Source organism: Scyliorhinus torazame, chromosome 25 (genome assembly GCF_047496885.1).
Source record: "Scyliorhinus torazame isolate Kashiwa2021f chromosome 25, sScyTor2.1, whole genome shotgun sequence".
Lineage (NCBI taxonomy): Eukaryota > Metazoa > Chordata > Chondrichthyes > Carcharhiniformes > Scyliorhinidae > Scyliorhinus > Scyliorhinus torazame.
This window is the reverse complement of record NC_092731.1, coordinates 42643667-42664779: the sequence shown is the minus strand read 5'-3', so window position 1 is coordinate 42664779 and position 21113 is coordinate 42643667. Positions and strand designations below refer to the sequence as shown.

The following is a 21113-nucleotide window of genomic DNA, read 5'->3' as shown; positions in this document are numbered from 1 at the left end:
AGTGAGAGCCTTCTCCCGCGGATGGAAATGGCTGGCATGAGGGGACATAGCCTTAAACTGAGGGGTAATAGATATAGGACAGAGGTCAGAGGTAGGTTCTTTACGCAAAGAGTAGTGAGGCCTTGGAATGCCCTACCTGCTACAGTAGTGAACTCGCCAACATTGAGGGCATTTAAAAGTTTATTGGATAAGCATATGGATGATAATGGCATAGTGTAGGTTAGATGGCTTTTGTTTTTTGACTTCCCATGTCGGTGCAACATCGTGGGCCGAAGGGCCTGTACTGCGCTGTATCGTTCTATGTTCTATTCAGTCCCCGGACGTTCCATATTACCAGCCTTAGCGGAGGCCTGTGCCTCCAATCCCCTCGACCATCCATCATCTCCCCATTTAACTCCCTCCATTAAATCCACCCTGTACTGAGCCCATTCCAGATGGCCCCTTTCCGTCCATGATCATGTCACCCCTCACCCCCTGCCACGTGTCTTGTCTGGTATCTTAACACCTGCGATGTCCACAGTTTGTGTTGAGCTGCAGATACAGTGTTGGGTTCTACATGCTCCATCCCCAGGGTCACAGATCCCCAGAGACGGAGGGCTGGAGATGAGGAGTAAACTGGTTTGGAGAAGGAGCAGAGATTCCAGCTTCCAATTCAGGGATTGATAGCAGACACTGGTTGAAAATGAGTTTGTTGCAGTGCAGCCGAGCCAGTGTGTAATATTTCCTAATCGTTATTTTAACAATAAACAGCTTGCTGTCATTCAGCTGCCGTCTCCATATCTGTCGACCCGTGTGTGAATCACAAAGTTCTGGAGCAGCCATGGAGGAGCGTAAAGTGTCTGAATCAAAACTGTTCCGCTGATTTGCAATGTGATAACGGTCTTGTCGCTGGATGGTCCAGATTCAACAGGTAAGACCCAGGGGAAAACGCGATTAAACTCATCAGAGGAACTGCAGAGAAAGTGGGATCGTTATTCAGAGCAATGGGGCAGGGAGGGAATACTGGGAAAGGGAAGATGTGGTTTCTGCAGAGTGAAACATGGGGAATAATGGGAGATTCCCAGGGAAATAGAACAGAGATAAAGGGCGGATCTTTCCCAGATACAGTGGAGGTGCAGCGTGAGGGCCTGTACCCGCTCCCAGGGAGCAGACCACCGAGCTGTGGCACTGACCCACCAGGGGAAGCGGTGACAGCTCTGCTCAGTGCTAACAGCCTGCTGAGGAGGACAGGCACCTAGTGTCGGAAAAGGGTGAGTGACCATTTGCGTTCTGCCAGGGTACGTCACTCCTCCCATCACTCGCACACTCACAATGAGCTCACTCACTGCCAGCACCACTCCCTCTCCCACACACATCTGCACCTCCCCTGCATCTCGAAGAACAAAGGACAATACAGCACAGGAACAGACCCTTCGGCCCTCCAAGCCTGCGCTGACCTTGGTACCTGCCTAAACTAAAACCATCTGCACTTACGGAGTCCGTATCCTTCCATTCCCACCCTATTCATATATTTGTCTAGTTTCCGCTTGATTGCCACCAACGTACCTGCTCCCCCCCCCACCCCCCCCCCCCCGCCCCCCCCCCCCCCCCCGCCCCCCGCCCCCCCCCCCCGCCCCCCCGCGCCCCCCAGGCATTAAGTTCCATATATTTACCACCCTTTGTTTAAAACATCTCCCTCGCACATCAGTTCTAAACTTTTCCCCATGCACTTTAAACCTCTGTCCCCGAGTACTTGACTCTCCGACCCTCAGAAAGAGCATCTGACTATCCACTCTGTCCATGGCACTCATAATCTTATAGACCTCTATCAGGTCGCCTCTCAACTTCCATCGTTCCAGTGAGAACAGACCGTGTTTGTCTCACCTCGACTCGTAGCTAATGCCCTCCATACAATCATAGATTATCATAGAATTTACAGTGCAGAAGGAGGCCATTCGGCCCATCGAGTCTGCACCGGCTCTTGGCAAGAGCACCCTACCCAAGGTCAACACCGCCACCCTATCCCCATAACCCAGTAACCCCACCCAACACTAAGGGCAATTTTGGACACTAAGGGTAATTTATCATGGCCAATCCACCTAACCTGCACATCTTTGGACTGTGGGAGGAAACCGGAGCACCCGGAGGAAACCCACGCACACACGGGGAGGATGTGCAGACTCCGCACAGACAGAGACCCAAGCTGGAATCGAACCTGGGACCCTGGAGCTGTGAAGCAATTCTGCTATCCACATGGCTACCGTGCTGCCCATAAAAAATAATTCCCAATTTTTTTTTGGTAAGGTACAAACTCTCCCCGTCGGGGAATTGAACCCCAGTCTCCCGCGTGACAGGCAGGGATACTAACCACTATACTAACGAGGAACTAATACAATGCAACACCCTCGTAAACCGCTTCTGTCCTCTCTAAAGCATCCATATCCTTCTGGTAATGTGGCGACCAGAATTGTACACAATATTCCAAATGAGGCCCAACTAAAGTCCTGTACAGCTGCAACATGACTTGGCAATTTTTATATTCAATCCCCGACCGATGAAGGCCAACCTGCCGTCTTAACCACCACCTTATCCACAAGCATTGCCACTTTCAGTGATTGGTGGACATGTACGCCCACTGCGTGTCCGTACTCGCAAGAGTTCTACCATTTACTGTGTAATTCCTACATGCATTGGACCTTCCAAAATGCCACTTGTCCGGATTAAATTCCATCTGCCCTTTCTTTGCCCAAGACACAATCCGTGTCTGACAATCCTCTTCACTATTTACAACTCTTCCAATCTTTGTCATCACCTCATCACCCCTCCACCTCCACTCACCACCCACAGCTGCCTGGCATTGTTACCTTCCGCCCTGGCACACGTCCAGCACACACTCTCTCCACCTGTCTCCATGCAGGACAAGCTGGCTCACAATAAAACAGAGATTCCAGACGAGCGGATGGGTGTCCAAGCTGAAAGACCTCGCGAACTTCAAGGAGGGAACCCTCGAGCTAATTGGGGAGGAAGTCGATCAACCCTGTGCTGAGGGTGAGGTGACCAATAAACCGAGGGACGAGCCAGAACACCATCATCCATATCACCAACCTGACATGAGTCATGGCTCCGGTACCGGGGAGTAGTCCTGGGAGCTCCCAGCCAGACCTAAGAAAGCTCTGACACCAGCGAGGTCTCCGATGTTGTCATTGAAGAGCCGCAATAGTTTTCATCCACCTCCTGCAGCAGCGCAGAGATACCTAGCTCAGGGGGATCTTGTTCTAAAGATGCCGTGTGGTCACAACCTGGTGAGCAGCTCAGTCTCTCTGACCAGGCAGAGGCAGAGATGGCCCAGGCTGCCTCCTCTCAGAGCATTGCTGGAGGCCAGGAATATGATGAGTCCCAGTCAGATGTGGAGCCTCTGGACTTGGTCAGACCTCAAGTCACTGGACTGCAACGGAAACATCTGGAACATCAGGAAGGAACGTCAGCTTCACTCCTCAGTTTGAAAGCCGGGACTGAAGAGTCCGAATGCTTCTGTCTGAGGAGATCAGACCGACCCCGCGACACAACCAGGTCAACACAGCGAGATGGTGACTGCCGTGAAGATCTTGGTTCTGGCACCGGTGCAGGACACTCTCCGTGGTGAAGAACACACACTGAATGGTGAGGGACGCATACCCCATGGTGAAGTACATATTCACCATGGTGAAGTACATATTCACCATGGTGAGGGACACTCACTCCGTGGTGAGGGACACTCACTCCGTGGTGAGGGACACTCACTCCGTGGTGAAGTACATATTCTCCATGGTGAGGGACACTCACTCCGTGGTGAGGGACACTCACTCCGTGGCGAAGGACACACACTCCTTGGTGAAGGACACACACTCCGTGGTGAGGGACACACACTCCGTGGTGAAGGACACTCACTCCGTGGTGAGGGACACACACTCCGTGGTGAGGGACACACACTCCGTGGTGAGGGACACACACTCCGTGGTGAGGGACACACACTCCGTGGTGAGGGACAGTCACTCCGTGGTGAGGGACACTCACTCCGTGGTGAGGGACACACACTCCGTGGTGAGGGACACACACTCCGTGGTGAGGGACACACACTCCGTGGTGAGGGACAGTCACTCCGTGGTGAGGGACACACACTCCGTGGTGAGGGACACTCACTCCGTGGTGAGGGACACTCACTCCGTGGTGAGGGACACTCACTCCGTGGTGAGGGACGCACACTCCGTGGTGAGGGACGCTCACTCCGTGGTGAGGGACGCACACTCCGTGGTGAGGGACGCACACTCCGTGGTGAGGGACGCTCACTCCGTGGTGAGGGACGCTCACTCCGTGGTGAGGGACACTCACTCCGTGGTGAGGGACACTCACTCCGTGGTGAGGGACGCACACTCCGTGGTGAGGGACTCACACTCCGTGGTGAGGGACACTCACTCCGTGGTGAGGGACGCACACTCCGTGGTGAGGGACGCACACTCCGTGGTGAGGGACGCTCACTCCGTGGTGAGGGACACTCACTCCGTGGTGAAGGACACTCACTCCGTGGTGAGGGACACTCACTCCGTGGTGAGGGACACTCACTCCGTGGTGAGGGACACTCACTCCGTGGTGAGGGACGCACACTCCGTGGTGAGGGACTCTCACTCCGTGGTGAGGGACACTCACTCCGTGGTGAAGGACACTCACTCCGTGGTGAGGGACACTCACTCCGTGGTGAGGGACACTCACTCCGTGGTGAGGGACACTCACTCCGTGGTGAGGGACGCACACTCCGTGGTGAGGGACCCTCACTCCGTGGTGAGGGACACACACTCCGTGGTGAAGGACACACACTCCGTGGTGAGGGACACTCACTCCGTGGTGAGGGACACACACTCCGTGGTGAGGGACACTCACTCCGTGGTGAGGGACACTCACTCCGTGGTGAGGGACACACACTCGGTGGTGAGGGACACTCACTCCGTGGTGAGGGACACACACTCCGTGGTGAGGGACACTCACTCCGTGGTGAGGGACACACACTCCGTGGTGAGGGACACACACTCCGTGGTGAAGGACACTCACTCCGTGGTGAGGGACACACACTCCGTGGTGAGGGACACTCACTCCGTGGTGAGGGACACACACTCCGTGGTGAGGGACACTCACTCCGTGGTGAATCTCAGTAACACCACCCAGAAGCCTGTTGTGACAGGGAGCCAGTTGGGGTCCAGTTCACCACTTTGTCTGCATCTCATCAGCTTCTAATTCCCTGATCTGTCTGTCTTGTTGGATGTTGTCCAAACTCCTGCTAAAACCCATGTGAATTACATCATGCACATTACCCTCATCAACTCTCCACGTAACTTCCTCAATGCAATCACATTAGTCAAACTTGATTCCCGAGGAAATCTATCCTGACTCTGATGAATTTATGTCTTTCTTCACCATGGTAGATATCATCTCACACAATTATTTTCCGTAATTTACCCACAACAGACATCAGGCGGAGTGGTCTGTCCTTAGTGCTCCTGTCTCTTCATCCTGGTTTTATCAATGTGATTAGTCCTCCAGATCTCCGGATCCACCCCTATAGCCACGGTCGATGGGTGAAGCTGCTTTGAGTCTTTGTTACATCTTCCCTTGTTCTCCTCAGCAGCCTGGGATACATTTTGTCTCTTTCAGGGGATATGTCCACTTTCCAGGGTGCTAAACATGGTAATAGTTCCTCCCTGACTGAGTTTATCTCATTGCACATTTCACACACGTCCTCCTGAATACAATGTGAAATGGAAACAGAACAGGCTGGAAATACTCAGCAGCTCAGTCAGCTTCTGTGGAGAGAATCAGAGTTAATGTTTGGTGTTGTGATAACTCCCCTGTCCTGACGAAGGGTCATCACAAACAGAAATGTTAATTCTGTTTCTCTCCACACAGGCTGCCTGACCAGCTGAGTAATTCCAGCTTCATTTTATTTTGATTTCCCCAGTACAGCGACTGACTGTGTGATTGTTCTTTCAGTCCTGGTGGATCGATCATTCCTGAGACTGTTGTCGCAATCAATCACTGCTCCACAAACGCCCCGGGCTGGTTAAACGGTAATTTCAGACTCTATTATCTCAGATTTACATTGACTGTCCAACAGTATTCACACTGGATACACTTTTCACTCTGTTCCCTCTGTTTCACTCTGTTCATTTCAGGTTCCCATCCCACTCCGGGTGACGGGGAGGTGACGAGGAGAGTTTGTTTTCACTGGAGTGGAAATCCCTGTCTCTGGACTCAGGAAATAAAGATCAAACGCTGCAGCGATTACTTTGTTTATTACTTGCAGAAGACAACAAATTGTAACCTCGCTTACTGCACAGGTACATTGGGGGTTTTAAATGGTGTAAATGGGTAATTCTGGGATGTCCCAGGTCAGCAGCAGCAATGACAAAGTTACATCAGACCTTCCTGCTGTAAGGGACTGAAACCCAAAGTGTAATTTCCAGCGACGGGAACTGAATCAGACACTGTTACAGCTCCTTTGTAACCCTTTCCCAACTCAGTCACCTTGCTGCAGTCGGAGGGGAAACGCTCGAATCAATTCCAAAGGATGTGAGAAATGGACACTTGGAGAATGAGGATCTGACTGGACACAGTCGACATGGGTTAATGTGGGGGAAGATGTTTGATGAACATATTGGACGTTTTTTGGGACGTTACTGACAGAATTGAGAAAGGGCATGAAGAGTTTATGTATTTTCAGAAAGTTTTGGATAAAGTTACCAACAGGAGTTTGGTCAACAAACTAAACAAGATGTTGGCAAAGATTAAGGATTAGTTCACAAGCAGAAAACAGAGAGTGGGAATAAAGGGGTGACTCTCACATTGACAGCCTCTGACGAGTGGGGTCCACAAGGCTCAGCTCTCTGGACCGCCCCAGCTGTTATTGATCAATGATTTGGACGTGGGAACCAATTGTAATCTTTCCAAGATTGTGACAGGAGCAACGTGAGTGGGAATGTGAGCTGTGAGGAAGATACAAAGAGTCTTCACGGGGATTTGGACAGATTTAGTGAATGGACAAGAACATGGGAGATGGAAGAGAACATCGAAAATGTGAGGTCATCACTTTGGTGGGAGGGACAGATGTGCAGATTATTTCTCAAATGGTGAGAGATTAGAAAGTGTAAACGTACAAAGGGAGCTGGGAGTCCTCATCAATAAGTCACTGAGACCCAGCATGCATTTACAACGAGCAGTTAGGAAGTGAATGGTATGTTAGGCTTTGTCAGCAGAGAATTGGAGTCCAGGAGCAGCAAAATCTTGCTGCAAATTTATAGAACTCTGATTAGACCAAACCCCGAGTGGTTTGTGTCGATGTGGTTCCTTATAGAATCACAGAATCACACAGTGCAGAAGAGGCCCTTCGGCCCATCGAGTCTGCACCGATGCATGAAAAGCAGCTGACCTGCCCACCTCATCCCTTTGGCCAGCACTTGTCCCACAGCCTCGAATGTTACAATGTGCCAAGAACTCAGCCAGGTACTTTTTACAGGATGTGAGGCAACCGCCTCCACCACCCTCCCAGCCAGTGTGCTCCAGACCGTCACCACCCTCCCAGCCAGTGTGTTCCAGACCGTCACCACCCTCCCAGCCAGTGTGTTCCAGACCGTCACCACCCTCCCAGCCAGTGTGTTCCAGACCGTCACCACCCTCCCAGCCAGTGTGTTCCAGACCGTCACCACCCTCCCAGCCAGTGTGTTCCAGACCGTCACCACCCTCCCAGCCAGTGTGTTCCAGATCCGTCACCACCACCCTCTGGGTAAAACTGTTTTCCTCAAATCCCCTTCTTACCCGAGGAAGGATATTATTCCCATTGCTGGAGTTTACCGAAGGTTCACCAGACTTTTTCGTGGGGTGTCTGGTCTGTCTTACAAAGAGAGTTTGAAGAACCCAGACATGTATTCTCTCAGGATGATATAGACGGGCTGGTTAGAGGACCAGAACAGCGGCAAGTGGAATTTACCCTGAAACGTGTGAGGTGATGCATTTTGGGAGGAGGAACAAGACAAGGGAATGTACAGTGAACGGCAGGAAAGGAGGAAGCACAGAGGGCCCGCGGGATCTTCGGGTTCATGTCCACAGATCCCTGAAGGCAGCGGGACAGGTAGATAAGGTGGTTAAGAAGCATATGGGATACGTGCCATGGCATAGAATATAAAAGCAGAGAGGTAATGATGGAGCTGTATAAAACACTGCTTAGACCCTGGCTGGGAAACTGTGTACGGTTCTGGTCACCACATTATAGGAAGGATGTGATTACATTGGAGAGGGTGCAGAGGAGATTCACCAGGATGTTCCTGGGTTGGAGCGTTCCAGCTCTAATAACAATAATGTTTATTGTCACAAGTAGGCTGAGATTAACAGGGCAATTAAATTATTGTGAAAATCCCCCAGTCGCCACATTCCGGCGCCTGTTCGGGTACACAGAGGGAGAATTCAGAATGTCCAAATTATCGAACAGCATATCTTACGGGACTTGTGGGAGGAACCCGGAGCACCCGGAGGAAACCCACACAGCCATGGGGAGAATGTGCAGACTCTGCACAGACAGTGACCCAGCCGGGAATCGAACCTGGGGCCCTGGAGCTGTGAAACAACAGTGCTAACCACTGTGCTACCACGCTCCCCTGGTTAGGCTGCGGTTTTCCATGGAGCAGAGAAGGCCGAGGGGGACCGGAGTGAGGTGTACACAATTTGAGGGACATGTAAAGGGTGGACAGGAAGAAACCTCTCTCCTCAGTTGAGGGGCCAATAATCAGGGGGCACAGATTTCAGACCAGCGGCAGGAGACATGGAGGGGATTTGCGGAAAAGCTTTTTCACCCAGAGGGAGGTGGGAATCTGGAACTCGCTGCCTGAAAGGGGGGTGGAGGAGGGACCCTCACAACATTTAAGTAGCGTTTAGCACTTGAAATGCCAAAGCAAACAAGACAACAGACCAAGTGCTGGGAAATGGGATTGGAATTGACGGGTATTTGAAGGTGAGCATTGACCCGATGGGCTGAAGGGCCTCTTTCTGTGTTGTGAAACTCTCTGACCCGATGAACACTCACTGAAACCTAAAACATACTTAATGCAGAGACAGGCTCGATGTGGCTCAGGGTGGGCGTGGCTCAGGGTGGGTGTGGCTCAGGGTGGGTGTGGCTCAGGGTGGGTGTGGCTCAGGGTGGGTGTGGCTCAGGGTGGGTGTGGCTCAGGGTGGGCGTGGCTCAGGGTGGGTGTGGCTGAACTGTTTTCCCGGGTTTGGGAGTCTGGAACCATGAGGCACAAATTCAAAATACGGGGAAGCCAGTTCGGGCCGAGAGGGAGGGAAACTTTAAAAAATGATAAACTGACAGAGTTGTGACTGTTTGGGATCCTCTACCCCAGAGGTGAGCTTGTTCGGGTCGAGGTTTGGTGTGCAGGGTGGGGGGCTTACTGATGGGTGGAGGGGTTTGTTATGGGAGGGGTTTGTTATGGGAGGGGATGGGAGGGGTTTGTTATGGGAGGGGTTTGTTATGGGAGGGGTTTGTTATGGGGTCAGGAGTATGTGGACTGTCCGTGTGGGGACCAGTCTGGGTAGGAGTCACATTTGTATGATTGTGGAGGCTGTTCCGCCTCCTCTCTCTCATTTGCTGAATTATTGGAAGGGTTTGAAACGGAGTTTGGTGATTGTGGTAATAATGATAATAATCACTTATTGTCACAAGGAGGCTTCAATTAAGTTACTTTGAAAAGCCCCTCGTTGCTACATTCTGGCGCCTGTTCGGGGAGGCCGGCACCGGAATTGAACCCGTGCTGCTGGCCTTGTTCTGCATTGCAAGCCAGCTATTTAGTCCAATTGTGCTAAACCAGCCCCACAGAAGAATCTGCAATACTCAGCTTGTCTGGCACTGTCTGTGGAACAGACTTAACCTTGTAGGCTGCTGTCCCTCGGCCAAAAACAGTTTATCAATCTGCAAGGCTCTCTGGTCCTCGCTCCACAGATGCTGTCAGATGTGCTCTTTCCAGAAGCTTCTGTAATGACTTCAGATTCCCGGCACTTTGGTATTTTGTTTTGATGTTGTGATTTTGTCCTCACTCAGTCTCCCTCTCTTTGTGTCCCTTATTTCCAGCTGAAGCTGTTGTTCCAACTCTCCCACCCACACCGCAGACCACTCGGGCACACATTGCATCTTCAATGACTGTCCCAAATGCTACATCATCATCATCAGGTACAAACATCCGGAGGGATTTTAAACTCAAAGTTCACCTGGAAAACTCCCGGAGCAATCGTCAAACCCACTACTGAGAGAGTGGCAATTATTACTCTGCACGGTGTGAGTGAGGGGAGTGGGCTGCAGTGAGTGAGGGGAGTGGGATGGTGTGAGTGAGGGGAGTGTGAAGGAGTGAGTGAGGGGAGTGGGCTGCAGTGAGTGAGGGGAGTGGGATGGTGTGAGTGAGGGGAGTGTGAAGGAGTGAGTGAGGGGAGTGGGCTGCAGTGAGTGAGGGGAGTGGGATGGTGTGAGTGAGGGGAGTGGGATGGTGTGAGTGAGGGGAGTGTGAAGGAGTGAGTGAGGGGAGTGGGCTGCAGTGAGTGAGGGGAGTGGGATGGAGTGAGTGAGGGGAGTGGGATGGAGTGAGTGAGGGGAGTGGGATGGAGTGAGTGAGGGGAGTGGGATGGAGTGAGTGAGGGGAGTGGGATGGAGTGAGTGAGGGGAGTGGGATGGAGTGAGTGAGGGGAGTGGGATGGTGTGAGTGAGGGGAGTGTGAAGGAGTGAGTGAGGGGAGTGGGCTGCAGTGAGTGAGGGGAGTGGGATGGAGTGAGTGAGGGGAGTGGGATGGAGTGAGTGAGGGGAGTGGGATGGAGTGAGTGAGGGGAGTGGGATGGTGTGAGTGAGGGGAGTGGGATGGAGTGAGTGAGGGGAGTGGGATGGAGTGAGTGAGGGGAGTGGGCTGCAGTGAGTGAGGGGAGTGGGATGGAGTGAGTGAGGGGAGTGGGATGGAGTGAGTGAGGGGAGTGGGATGGAGTGAGTGACGGGAGTGGGATGGTGTGAGTGAGGGGAGTGGGATGGAGTGAGTGAGGCGAGTGGGATGGAGTGAGTGAGGGGAGTGGGATGGAGTGAGTGAGGGGAGTGGGATGGAGTGAGTGAGGGGAGTGGGATGGAGTGAGTGAGGGGAGTGGGATGGTGTGAGTGAGGCGAGTGGGATGGAGTGAGTGAGGGGAGTGGGATGGAGTGAGTGAGGGGAGTGGGATGGAGTGAGTGAGGCGAGTGGGATGGAGTGAGTGAGGGGAGTGGGATGGAGTGAGTGAGGGGAGTGGGATGGAGTGAGTGAGGCGAGTGGGATGGAGTGAGTGAGGGGAGTGGGATGGAGTGAGTGAGGGGAGTGGGATGGAGTGAGTGAGGCGAGTGGGATGGAGTGAGTGAGGGGAGTGGGATGGAGTGAGTGAGGGGAGTGGGATGGAGTGAGTGAGGGGAGTGGGATGGAGTGAGTGAGGGGAGTGGGATGGAGTGAGTGAGGGGTGTGGGATGGAGTGAGTGAGGGGAGTGGGATGGAGTGAGTGAGGGGAGTGGGATGGAGTGAGTGAGGGGAGTGGGATGGAGTGAGTGAGGCGAGTGGGATGGAGTGAGTGAGGGGAGTGGGATGGAGTGAGTGAGGGGAGTGGGATGGAGTGAGTGAGGCGAGTGGGATGGAGTGAGTGAGGGGAGTGGGATGGAGTGAGTGAGGGGAGTGGGATGGAGTGAGTGAGGCGAGTGGGATGGAGTGAGTGAGGGGAGTGGGATGGAGAGAGTGAGGGGAGTGGGATAGAGTGAGTGAGGGGAGTGGGATGGAGTGAGTGAGGAGAGTGGGATGGAGTGAGTGAGGGGAGTGGGATGGAGTGAGTGAGGGGAGTGGGATGGAGTGAGTGAGGGGAGTGGGATGGAGTGAGTGAGGGGAGTGGGATGGAGTGAGTGAGGGGTGTGGGATGGAGTGAGTGAGGGGAGTGGGATGGAGTGAGTGAGGGGTGTGGGATGGAGTGAGTGAGGGGAGTGGGATGGAGTGAGTGAGGGGAGTGGGATGGAGTGAGTGAGGGGAGTGGGATGGAGTGAGTGAGGGGAGTGGGATGGAGTGAGTGAGGGGAGTGGGATGGAGTGAGTGAGGGGAGTGGGATGGAGTGAGTGAGGGGAGTGGGATAGAGTGAGTGAGGAGAGTGGGATGGAGTGAGTGAGGGGAGTGGGCTGCAGTGAGTGAGGGGAGTGGGATGGAGTGAGTGAGGGGAGTGGGATGGAGTGAGTGAGTGAGGAGAGTGGGATGGAGTGAGTGAGGGGAGTGGGATGGAGTGAGTGAGGGGAGTGGGATGGAGTGAGTGAGGGGAGTGGGATAGAGTGAGTGAGGAGAGTGGGATGGAGTGAGTGAGGGGAGTGGGCTGCAGTGAGTGAGGGGAGTGGGATGGAGTGAGTGAGGGGTGTGGGATGGAGTGAGTGAGGGGAGTGGGATGGAGTGAGTGAGGGGAGTGGGATGGAGTGAGTGAGTGAGGAGAGTGGGATGGAGTGAGTGAGGGGAGTGGGATGGAGTGAGTGAGGGGAGTGGGATGGAGTGAGTGAGGAGAGTGGGATGGAGTGAGTGAGGAGAGTGGGATGGAGTGAGTGAGGGGAGTGGGATGGAGTGAGTGAGGGGAGTGGGATGGAGTAAGTGAGTGAGGAGAGTGGGATGGAGTGAGTGAGGGGAGTGGGATGGAGTGAGTGAGGGGAGTGGGATGGAGTGAGTGAGGGGAGTGGGATGGAGTGAGTGAGGAGAGTGGGATGGTGTGAGTGAGGGGAGTGGGATGGAGTGAGTGAGGGGAGTGGGATGGAGTGAGTGAGGGGAGTGGGATGGAGTGAGTGAGGGGAGTGGGATGGAGTAAGTGAGGGGAGTGGGATGGAGTGAGTGAGTGAGGAGAGTGGGATGGAGTGAGTGAGTGAGGAGAGTGGGATGGAGTGAGTGAGGGGAGTGGGATGGAGTGAGTGAGGGGAGTGGGATGGAGTGAGTGAGTGAGGAGAGTGGGATGGAGTGAGTGAGGGGAGTGGGATGGAGTGAGTGAGGGGAGTGGGATGGAGTGAGTGAGGAGAGTGGGATGGAGTGAGTGAGGAGAGTGGGATGGAGTGAGTGAGGGGAGTGGGATGGAGTGAGTGAGGGGAGTGGGATGGAGTGAGTGAGTGAGGGGAGTGGGATGGAGTAAGTGAGTGAGGAGAGTGGGATGGAGTGAGTGAGGGGAGTGGGATGGAGTGAGTGAGGGGAGTGGGATGGAGTGAGTGAGGGGAGTGGGATGGAGTAAGTGAGGGGAGTGGGATGGAGTGAGTAAGTGAGGGGAGTGGGATGGAGTGAGTGAGTGAGGAGAGTGGGATGGAGTGAGTGAGGGGAGTGGGATGGAGTGAGTGAGGGGAGTGGGATAGAGTGAGTGAGGAGAGTGGGATGGAGTGAGTGAGGGGAGTGGGATGGAGTGAGTGAGGGGAGTGGGATGGAGTGAGTGAGGAGAGTGGGATGGAGTAAGTGAGGGGAGTGGGATGGAGTGAGTGAGTGAGGAGAGTGGGATGGAGTGAGTGAGGGGAGTGGGATGGAGTGAGTGAGGGGAGTGGGATGGAGTGAGTGAGGAGAGTGGGATGGAGTGAGTGAGGAGAGTGGGATGGAGTGAGTGAGGGGAGTGGGATGGAGTGAGTGAGGGGAGTGGGATGGAGTGAGTGAGTGAGGGGAGTGGGATGGAGTAAGTGAGTGAGGAGAGTGGGATGGAGTGAGTGAGGGGAGTGGGATGGAGTGAGTGAGGGGAGTGGGATGGAGTGAGTGAGGGGAGTGGGATGGAGTAAGTGAGTGAGGAGAGTGGGATGGAGTGAGTGAGGGGAGTGGGATGGAGTGAGTGAGGGGAGTGGGATGGAGTGAGTGAGGGGAGTGGGATGGAGTGAGTGAGGGGAGTGGGATGGAGTGAGTGAGGGGAGTGGGATGGAGTGAGGGAGGGGAGTGGGATGGAGTGAGTGAGGGGAGTGGGATGGAGTGAGTGAGGGGAGTGGGCTGCAGTGAGTGAGGGGAGTGGGATGGAGTGAGTGAGGGGAGTGGGATGGAGTGAGTGAGGGGAGTGGGATGGAGTGAGTGAGGGGAGTGAGATGGCATGAATTAGGGGAGTGGGAGACGGAGACAAGGACTCCACGAGATGCCAGACTGACCGGGTACAGCTCACTTTGTTCCTCACTAGTCACAATAAAACTTCAGTCCACTCCATGCCCCGGTTGCAGGGGAGAGAGAGGATAGAGTTTGTCTGCCTGCAGTTGCCACGCCTGGGACCAGTACTTGTCACTGGCTGCCTTTTGGCTTACTGTCTGGGAGTGGAGCACGGGGCGGTTTTGATTGGCCCGCTGTCAGGCTGAAAGTGGAGGAGAACGGACTCACTTTTGCAGTTTTGGACTGGATGGTGTCCGGAGACCGGATGCTGGAATTGGACTCGAAACGTTGGCTCTTTTTCTCCCTCCAGATGCTGCCAGACATGCTGAGATTTTCCACCATTTTCATTTTGGGTCCAATAGACTATGTGCACTGCTTGTCCATAGCATGTTTTGGTTTTAATTTATTGTTGTGGGATTACATGGTTATTATATTTTTATTCTGTTTTTTACTTTGGGCTTAGCGCCTGGGTGCTCGCCAGTTGCGGCCCTCCTGCTTCTGTGCACTGGGGTTGAGGTGTCCTTCCCGGGGCGAGTGAGGGGGAGGGGTGTTCTCTCGCTCTGTCTCTCTCCTCACTGTGAGCTGCCTGTCCTTTCCTGGTGGACTGTGCTGCGTGCGGGCGCCTCTCCACCAATGTGGGGCTGTTGCTGGAGTCGGGGGGGGGGGTAGAGTTGGGGGCTGGGGGTGGGGTGCGTGCACTGACCCCAGTGCTGGCGGCTTTGCCTTGTACCGAATTGTTTGTTGGCTTCCTTGGGGTATTTTGGTGTTATTTGCACAGGACGTTCTCTCTCACCCCTTCTGTCCCTCTCTCTCACACAATCACACTCTCTCTATCTTGCTGTGTCTTTCTCTCAACACACATTCTCTCTATCTCACTCTCTCAATCACACACACATTCTCTCTATCTTGCTGCCTCTCTCTCACACACATTCTCTCTATCTTGCTGTCTCTCTCTCACACACATTCTCTCTATCTTGATGTCCCTCTCTCACACACACACATTCTCTCTATCTTGCTGTCTTCTCTCACACACACATTCTCTCTAACTGGCTGTCTCTCTCTCTCACATTCTCTCTATCTTGCTGTCTCTCTCTCTCACACACATTATCTCTATCTTGCTGTCTCTCTCTCACACACACATTCTCTCTCTCTTGCTGTCTCTCTCTCACACACATTCTCTCTATCTCGCTGTCTCTCTCTCTCACACACACACATTCTCTCTATCTTGCTGTCTCTCTCTCATACACACATTCTCTCTATCTTGCTGTCTCTCTCTCTCTCACACACACATTCTCTCTATCTTGCTGTCTCTCTCTCTCACACACATTCTCTCTATCTTGCTGTCTCTCTCTCACACACACATTATCTCTATCTTGCTGTCTCTCTCTCTCACACACATTCTCTCTATCTCGCTGTCTCTCTCTCACACACATTCTCTCTATCTTGCTGTCTCTCTCTCTCTCTCACACATTCTCTCTATCTCGCTGTCTCTCTCTCACACACATTCTCTCTATCTCGCTGTCTCTCTCACACACATTCTCTCTATCTCGCTGTCTCTCTCTCACACACATTCTCTCTATCTTGCTGTCTCTCTCTCTCTCACACACATTCTCTCTATCTCGCTGTCTCTCTCTCACACACACATTCTCTCTGTCTGCTGTCTCTCACACACACATTCTCTCTATCTGCTGTCTCTCTCACACACACACATTCTCTCTATCTTGCTGTCTCTCTCTCTCACACACATTCTCTCTATCTTGCTGTCTCTCTCTCACACACACATTCTCTCTATCTGCTGTCTCTCACACACACATTCTCTCTATCTGCTGTCTCTCTCACCCACACACATTCTCTCTATCTGCTGTCTCTCTCACACACACACATTCTCTCTATCTTGCTGTCTCTCTCTCTCACACACATTCTCTCTATCTTGCTGTCTCTCTCACACATTCTCTCTATCTTGCTGTCTCTCTCTCACACACACATTCTCCAAACAGACCTGTTGGACTTTAACCTGATGATGTCAGACTTCTTGCTGTGCACACACATTCTGAGCTGTGATTAGTGTGTTTAACATTCTCATGCTGTGATTGTTGTCTTTAGGAGTTAACGGCAAAGAGTTTAAACTGGTGATCAAATTAATGGGAGACTTTGATCTTGCATCGATTCAGAAAATCATTCTGGAGGTGAGAAACTGTTTTGCGATTAAATATTGACACCAACACCTGCCTCTCACTGTCTGAATTCAGAGATCAGGAGTCTCCACGTCACATACAGCAGCTCCACTCCCCCTCTGCTCACCCTCATATTACCCAGGCAGCCCTCCTATCCCCTGGAACAGGTTTGATGGGCTGAGTGGTCTCCTCCTGTTGTTGTGTTGGTGTCAGAGCCTCGACAGTGTAACTAAAGCAGGGGCTTTGTCACAGTCAGTCCCATTGGGCTGATCTCATCACACAACAAGGGGCAGAATGAGATGTGAAGCAGTCCCACATTGCACTGCTGACCCCGGGGTCACCCCCTCTCCCTCTGTCATTCTCTGTCTCTGCATCTTTCCCTCACTCTCTCTCTCCTCTCTGTCTATCTCTGCTGCTGCATCATTCTCTGTCTGTCCTCTGTCTCTCTCTCTCTCTCTCTCACTCTCCCTCTCTCACCTTCTCTCTCTCTCTCTCTCAATCTCTTGCTTTGTCTCCATCTGCCCATCTTTTACTTTCTGTTATGTATCAGAGTAACAGCATTGGCTGGTGTAATATAACAACGGAATCCCTCGAATCGCGACAGTGCCGAGTGAGGCCATTCAGCCCATCACGTCTGCACCGAGCCTCGGGATGGGCTCCCTATCTCGGCCCACTCCCCTGCCCTCTCCCCGTAGCCCTGTAACCCCATCTAACCTGCACATCTTTGGACTGTGGGAGGACACCGCAGTACCCGGAGGAATCCCAAGCAGACACGGGGAGAACGTGCAAACTCCACACAGTCACCAGAGGCTGGAATTGAACCCGGGTCCCTGGTGCTGTGATGCGGCAGTGCTAACCACTGTGCCGCCGTGCCACCCACGTGTTAATGTCACGTGTTACGCAATGACATAATCGGAGCGCTCTGCGGGCTTTTGTGAAGTTCACCAGTGTGCCCTGTCTGGGCAGCATTTTGTAAATAAACCCCTTGCACCGTGTGTCACCTCGGATTCTCTCGCTTTGGGGCTACAACAAAGAATATAACACCTTCTCTCTCTCTCTCTGCTCCTGTCTGGCCCGCTCTCTCTCTCAAAGAACAAAGAAACGTACAGCACAGGAACAGGCCCTTCGGCCCTCCAAGCCCGTGCCGACCATGCTGCCCGACTAAACTACAATCTTCTACACTTCCTGGGTCCGTATCCTTCTATTCCCATCCTATTCATATATTTGTCAAGATGCCCCTTAAATGTCCCTATCGTCCCTGCTTCCACTACCTCCTCCAGTAGCGAGTTCCAGGCACCCACTACCCTCTGCGTAAAAAACTTGCCTCGTACATCTACTCTAAACCTTGCCCCTCTCACCTTAAACCTATGCCCCCTAGTAATTGACCCCTCTACCCTGGGGAAAAGCCTCTGACTATCCACTCTGTCTATGCCCCTCATAATTTTATATACCTCTATCAGGTCTCCCCTCAACCTCCTTCGTTCCAGTGAGAACAAACCGAGTTTATTCAACCGCTCCTCACAGCTAATGCCCTCCATACCAGGCAACATTCTGGTAAATCTCTTCTGCACCCTCTCTAAAGCCTCCACATCCTTCTGGTAGTGTGGCGACCAGAATTGAACACTATACTCCAAGTGTGGCCGAACGAAGGTTCTATACAGCTGCAACATGACTTGCCAATTCTTATACTCAATGCCCCGGCCAATGAAGGCAAGCATGCCGTATGCCTTCTTGACTACCTTCTCCACCTGTGTAGCCCCTTTCAATGACCTGTGGACCTGTACTCCTAGATCTCTTTGACTTTCAATAGTCTTGAGGGTTCTACCATTCACTGTATATTCCCTACCTGCATTAGACCTTCCAAAATGCATTACCTCACATTTGTCCGGATTAAACTCCATCTGCCATCTCTCCGCCCAAGTCTCCAGACAATCTAAATCCTGCTGTATCCTCCGACAGTCCTCATCGCTATCCGCAATTCCACCAACCTTTGTGTCGTCTGCAAACTTACTAATCAGACCAGTTACATTTTCCTCCAAATCATTTATATATACTACAAAGAGCAAAGGTCCCAGCACTGATCCCTGTGGAACACCACTGGTCACAGCCCTCCAATTAGAAAAGCATCCCTCCATTGCTACTCTCTGCCTTCTATGGCCTAGCCAGTTCTGTATCCACCTTGCTAGCTCACCCCTGATCCCTTCCTTCTTTCCACTCCAGTCTATCTCTCTGCCTCATCCTGTCTCCCACTTTCTCTGTTACTCTCACAGCCTCTCCCACACTGTCTGTCCCTGAATCCATTTCTCCCTCGGATCTTTCCGTTTCAAATATTGGCAGCAATTTGCCCCGTTCCTTACAGCCTGTGCCGTTCCAGCCAGTGATTGGCAGTGAAGGTGGCTTTTTGTCCCCAAACACTACCCCACAATCCCCCCACCCTCACTGCAATATTAACCATTTCTCCTGTCTGTGATGTAGCTGAAGCTGGCGCTCAGGAATCGATTCCCGGATCTGGACCTTCATTTGAGTGTCGGAGACGATTAGCTCTGGGCTGTGGCTGCTCCAGAAGATTGAGGGTGATGAATTGTACCAGTGAGCACCTAGTGACCTGTGTGTTCACAGCTTCGCTCAGTAATAGCTTTCCAATGTTCAGCAGCGAGCAAAGGGTTAATCGCTCGCTGTGTTAATGTTACATCGTGATTGATTCTTCTTCATATTGGGGAATGTGGGAGCTTTTAGTTTTTGCTTTGTGGAATAGGGAAGTATAACCTCCATTTGGAACTCCTGACCACTGGGCTGTGGGACAGAGACTGACCCCAAATGACCCTTTTTAACCGTCTGCTGAATGAGAGGATTTTATAAAGATCTGTGTCCAGTTGCTGAATTCAGAGATTTGTCAGCAGCGAGAATGGGTGTCCAGACAACAGTGAATCCCAGCACAACCTCTGGGTAGAGATCATCCTTTCCCTCAGGGTTCCTCGACAATGGTGTTGTTGGGACAGAATTAAATCCAGGATTCTTGTTTCCTTCACAGGAACACATTCTGTTAATCAAAGTGAAATATTTGATAACTGATCCCAGGAGCCTATTAAACAAGGGAGGGAATCAGCTTTTCCGATATGTGGTGGGTCCAATCAGATCCTCCTTATCTGGAGGAGCGATATTCCTGATGGAGCAGAGAGCAATGTGTTCCCACCTTCACTCATGTCAACCAATAGACCCGGTGGAAATGTCCTGTTGGTCACAACTGTGCAGCGTGAAGCTGGGAACCTGCTCGTGTGAGCGAGCCGTGATTAGGACTAATATCCGGGAAAACTCCTGCAGACACTGAACTCTCAGCCAGTCAGGCAGCGGCTGTGGAGAAAACCCCAGATTCCTGTTTGAGCGCAATGCTTTGGCTCCTGACCCTGAAACAGTAACTGGGATTCTCTCCACAGTTACTGCCTGACCGCCTCAGCATTTACAGCTCACTGGTTTGTCTCTTGTTTCTATTACACAATCAGGTCTGTGAGCTTCCCATTAATGGACTTTCACAGCCACAAACCTGTGGTCAGAAAGGTCTCGAATGAAGCAGTCGACTGTCCTGAGGATTGGGATTGTGGGGAGTTTGTTTCACTGAATATTAAGCTGAGAAGTGTAAGATGTTCGAATCCCTCACCATCACATGTGGGCTGATCGGTTTAGCGGGTGTTTCAATGTTATTGCATGAAGTGTGTGCTCAATAAATCTATAAATTCTTGACCACAAGGTGTGAAAGGTGTTTCTGTTGGAGCAATGTACAGATGGTGCCACACAAAAGGTTGCTGCACAAGATAAAGATGCATGGCATTAAGGGGAAAGTAGTAGCATGGATAGAGGATTGGTTAATTAATAGAAAGCAAAGAGTGGGGATTAATGGGTGTTTCTCTGGTTGGCAATCAGTAGCTAGTGGTGTCCCTCAGGGATTAGTGTTGGGCCCACAACTGTTCACAATTTACATAGATGATTTGGAGTTGGGGACCAAGGGCAATGTGTCCAAGTTTGCAGACAACACTAAGATAAGTGGTAAAGCAAAACGTGCAGAGGATACTGGAAGTCTGCAGAGGGATTTGGATAGGCTAAGTGAATGGGCTAGTGTCTGGCAGGTGGAATACAATGTTAACAAATGTGAGGTTATCCATTTTGGTAGGATTATTATTTAAATGATAAAATGTTAAAACATGTTCACCTACCTTATTCCGGATGCTCCTTGCATTGAAGTCGACACACCTTTCTGTCTGCTGGTACACTCCTGCGACCTTGATACCCTCCTCAGAACCTCACTACTCTCAACACTGGCTTCTGGACTACAGCTCGTTTTCCCAGCCCCCTGACAAATTAGTTTAAACCCCCCGAAGAGCTGCAGCAAATTTCCCTCCCAGGGTGTCATAGAATTTACAGTGCAGAAGGAGGCCATTCTGCCCATCGAGTCTGCACCAGCTCTTGGAAAGAGCACCCCGCCCAAGGTCAACACCCCACCCTATCCCCATAACCCAGTAACCCCACCCATCACGACGGGCAATTTTGGACACTAAGGGCAATTTATCATGGCCAATCCACCTAACCTGCACATCTTTGGACTGTGGGAGGAAACCGGAGCACCCGGAGGAAACCCACGCACACACGGGGAGGATGTGCAGACTCCGCACAGACAGTGACCCAAGCCGGAATCGAACCTGGGACCCTGGAGCTGTGAAGCAATTGTGTTAACCACTGTGCTACCGTGCTGCTCCAAGGATATTGGTGCCCCTCTGGTTCAGGTGGAAAC

The 21113-nt window shown here is 52.2% G+C and overlaps 1 protein-coding gene across 1 annotated transcript; it reads left to right on the top strand.

Moving 5' to 3' along the window:
- The first annotated feature begins 510 nt into the window (after positions 1 to 510).
- Positions 511 to 20074, top strand: LOC140402254 (uromodulin-like). Its single transcript, XM_072489884.1, has 7 exons — positions 511 to 610; positions 751 to 910; positions 5998 to 6074; positions 6180 to 6344; positions 10121 to 10219; positions 16260 to 16342; positions 18806 to 20074. Exons 1-7 carry the CDS (start codon positions 511 to 513, stop codon positions 18869 to 18871), a joined length of 750 nt encoding a protein of 249 aa, XP_072345985.1. The 3' UTR covers positions 18872 to 20074.
- The last annotated feature ends 1039 nt before the right edge of the window (positions 20075 to 21113 follow it).